Source organism: Camarhynchus parvulus, chromosome 14 (assembly GCF_901933205.1).
Source record: "Camarhynchus parvulus chromosome 14, STF_HiC, whole genome shotgun sequence".
NCBI classification, from domain to species: Eukaryota; Metazoa; Chordata; class Aves; order Passeriformes; family Thraupidae; genus Camarhynchus; species Camarhynchus parvulus.
The window spans coordinates 13,640,675-13,644,576 of record NC_044584.1 but is presented as its reverse complement, the minus strand read 5'-3'; the positions used below and the strand labels follow the sequence as shown (position 1 = coordinate 13,644,576).

Below are 3,902 nucleotides of genomic sequence, written 5' to 3'. Positions count from 1 at the left end.
GCTATCTTTTCCCCAACGCACCACGATGATACAGCATTCACAGACTTTTAAAGTGTGTGAAGAGCATTTCTGGACAGTTTTATTTTTCCCCACTGAAGTTCATGGGGTTTGGTTATGCCAGACAGCAATGTCTTCTAGCTTAGGGTTTTGCACCTTTCCACAGAAATAAGGCAAACCAGTGTTGGTGCAGCTTGCTCAGCCAAGGGTTTGATTTACTCTGTCAAAAACTATGCACCACTGCAGTCTTAAGATATTGTCCCTGCTCTCATGGGTTTAGGAGAGGTGGATTCCTGGGCAGATTCACCCTGAGTATATTTTCTACTTGCTTGCCCTTTTTTTTGTAGGTTTTTGCAGGCAGGAATCCTCTGCCTGCTGGACCAGCACTAAGACAGACTAATTTGCTAGGGCAAAGAAGCAGGACCATGTGGAGACCTGTCTGCACTTACACACTCAGTTAAGCAGTAAATCTGCCAGGAGGATAGCTGTCAGAGCCTTTAAAACTAAAACCAGAGATGCTATTTTTTTAAAAACTGTGACAATAAAGTTTATTATGTTAATATCATTAAAAATATTATAAAATAGTAAAATATTCTGCTTGGCAGAAAAATTATGCCAGGGTTTTAAAACCCCAGGTTTGTGCAAACAGTTTTTGTAAACATTAGAAGTCAAGTGTTCAGGTTCCATCACAAAATACAGTAAACTGCTACAAAAATAAGTTTGCTCACTGTCAAACACAATTAAAAACCCAGGAAGATGGATTTTGTTACACATGTCTAATGTGTCCCTATACAGTTAATGCTGCACTTATATATGAAATGGGAAGGATTTCAGGTAGTCCTTTAAAACAGGATTGAGTGGGATATGATTTAAGTTCTCTCTTCCAAAAGTCTTCACGATGCTTTTCCGGCAGAGCTCCTGCAGCGGCTGCACCCGGACCTTGCGAAGGGGGGTAACTAGTACCTTCCTTGGGGAGCTTAGGTAATGTTCCAGCAGCTTAAAAAGACAGTCAAAAGTCTCTTTGCTGCCATCCAGGCTGAAACGCCCAGTCTGAAAGTTAATCCGGATACTGGTGGGCCCAGTTGCAGTCTTAACACTGATGGCAAAGAAGCAATTCTTTTGTGTGCTGTCCCTGATGAGGAAGGTGCCCTCGGGCTCAGACTTCAGCTTCTCGTGGGCAGCACTGACACTCAGAGGCCCCCAGTAGAAGCCACAGGCATCCAGCAGGCTGCTGGCTCGAGTGATGCTGCTGAAATCCGCCTGCGAGCGAAAGGTTCGGAAGTGCGTGTTGCCCTGTGCCTGCACAGCGCCGGGCCGGCCGGGGCCCGGGAAGCCTCGTGCCTGGGAGCGATCCCGTGCCGGAGGGTCAAGAAGCCGTCGTGGGTCTGCTCCAAGTGCATTATCTGCTGACACCTTGCTGTGCGCTACCATCCTACAGCCGAGAGCAGCGGATGCGGTCTTCCATAGCGTCACGGCTACGGCGGGGCGGCCTTCCAGCAGCTACTCTGCAATGCCAAGGAGAGACACCATGTGAGATCCAACCCCAGGGACAGGCGGCGGCAATCGCTGAATGACCGCCTCTTCCATTGATACACCTCCCACCCATTATAAAATAATTAAATATTCATTTTCCAATTTACAGCAGGCAAACAACTGCTCTCTGTTGACAAGATTAGCAGCCTTATCACTACGGCAAACTCCAGAGTTCCAAAAATATTTAGCAAGGATCACTAACAGCTACAGAAGATAGTAAGTTTCCCTGCTACGAGCCCTTTCTGGGCCTAGCAACTCAAATGACTTCTCAATGAGAAGTCATCTCATGGACACTTTCTCCCATTCTCAAGTTTTTAAAGAAGAAATCAACAAGGTTTTACGACTGAATTACCATTTTTTTCTGCCTTCCCAACTACAATGTCAGAACCCAGCGCACAATGTTGTTATTTGGTGCATGCATTGTGCAAAAAAGAGAAAGTGTATGAAGGCTGTGTCCCCAGATAACTGGGGAAGAGAGTGAGGTGAGGTGAGGTTCCATAGTATGACTGAAGTGTAACTTGGAGGGGCAGCCTGTAACACGGTCAATTTACACAGTAGTCCTAAAACTTCTTTCCTCTCTCCTGTTAACCTGAGGCTCAGCCATAAAAGGCCATTTCCATTCTCCCAAGTTTCCCTTGGGACAGCAATGCTACAACCTACTAGCTTATACAAATCAACCTCTGTGAACCCTTAAAGCATTACTCTGCAGTCTCTCTCTCTTTTTTTGTATCACATGCACTTTAAGTGGCCCAATCTAAATTGCTTCCTATTGATATATCTTTCAGCATGAGGGACTAAATTCATCCCTCGTGTTACTTCAAAGGAATTAGCAGTGCTGCACCAGGAATGAGTTTGGCCTGAAATGTCTGCCTCTGACAGTGTGGTTCAATACATCTCCGCTGGCTGCCTTGACCTTACTGGCAAGCATAGATTTTAGGATTTATCCCTATAGTCAGATATAGATCTGCAGCAGCAGCTTGTTGAGAAACCTTGAAGGATTCTCAGAAATTAATCCCTCAGCCGTCTCACAGTTCAGGGTAACATGCTAATGAGAATTTCTAAGAAAGTATGCCGCTGGATTCCTGTCTGTACTAATTTAACAACTTGATGTTTATTTTCATTTCTGTCATATTACTTCCTCAAGCACCTACGAGGGTTATAAAATCCTTAAGCTGGTAAGTAACAGGCTGAAAGTAGCATTCGGCTTGGTTTGCACAGCAGACGGAAACTGATGCCAGTTTTTCCAATTACTGAGCCAGGATTATCGCTTAGTGTTTAAAGTTAAAAATTCAGTTTCAGGACACCCTGGGGAGAAATAAGCACTAAGCCCGCGATCTAAAAATCAAAAGAAGCCGTAGGGAGCCAAGCGAGTTCGCAGTGCCTTTCCAAAGCGCACAGACAAACAGGGGACACGCCAGTCTTCGGAGCCCCAAAGCCAGGGCAGGGATCTGGGACAAGGGTGCCGCGACTGCGGCGGAGCGGAGACTTCCGCGAGCTCCGGCCCTGCCCGGCGGGTCCCGGCGGCGGCGCGGCCGAGCGGGCACCGCGGGCCCGGGGCTGCTCCGGCTCCCGCCGCCGGCGCGGGGCCCTGCAAACCCCGCTGCGGGTTCCCTTTAGTGCTGTTCCGCTGTTTTACACCAGGCACAACAGGTCTGTGCGAGCACGAGCACTGAGCCAAAAAGGGAGGGGAAAAATGTACTTTAAAAAAAAAAAAATAAAATAAAGGGCAAAGACTCCCGAAGCCACCACGCTCTTGGCACATCTGGCAGAACTCCTCCGATAATCTGAGCTCATCGGGCTGCGGCGCCCGAGCCCTCTCGGTGCACGTCGCTGTTGGCGCAGATCCCCCGGGGCAGACACCCTCCCTTACCTCGGGGTGCCGCGGGTGGGGGCCGTCCCCGGAGCGCAGCACTCGCTGCCAGTCCCAGTCCCGCTGCTAGTCCTGGTCCTGGCCCAGGGGGCTGGCCGAGCATCCTCCGGCGGGGGCCCTGCCTGGCGCCGCGGCGAGCCGGGGCTGCCGCGGGGCGAGCGGGCGAGCGGCACCTCCAGCGCTCCCGGGCCCTCCAGCGCTCTGTGGCGGCGCATCGGCCCCGGCTTTTTATTTAACGCGGCGGAGCTCGGCTCGGCTCCTCCCCGCCTTCTCGGAAAACATGTGGCCTTCACTTTCGCTTTCCTTAATGCTGGGTGGCCCTAAGCGCCGCCTCCAGAGAACGCCCCGCGGGCTCCATGCCCCGCCGCTGGAGATGCTCTTCAACCTCTCTTTTTCTATCCGACTACGTCTGAGTTTACTTTTTTTTTGCTTTTTTTTTTCGGACAGTCCCGTGGGAGCAGGCAGTGGCCGCGGGCGGGGTCGAGAGGTGCTGCGGGGGAAA

At 50.5% G+C, this 3,902-nt stretch overlaps 1 protein-coding gene across 1 annotated transcript; it reads right to left on the bottom strand.

Annotated features, from left to right (window-relative positions):
- Nucleotides 1–524: 524 nt before the first annotated feature.
- SOCS1 (suppressor of cytokine signaling 1) lies at nt 525–3,519 on the bottom strand. Its single transcript, XM_030958243.1, has 2 exons — nt 3,401–3,519; nt 525–1,502 (listed from the first exon to the last, which is right to left on the bottom strand). The coding sequence occupies exon 2, from the start codon at nt 1,426–1,428 to the stop codon at nt 805–807; it is 624 nt and encodes a 207-aa protein (XP_030814103.1). The 5' UTR covers nt 1,429–1,502; nt 3,401–3,519; the 3' UTR covers nt 525–804.
- Nucleotides 3,520–3,902: the final 383 nt, after the last annotated feature.

Bases quoted from the DNA above. Each gene is read 5' to 3' on its own strand.
- SOCS1 (XM_030958243.1), bottom strand. From the start codon at position 1,428: ATGGTAGCGCACAGCAAGGTGTCAGCAGATAATGCACTTGGAGCAGAC.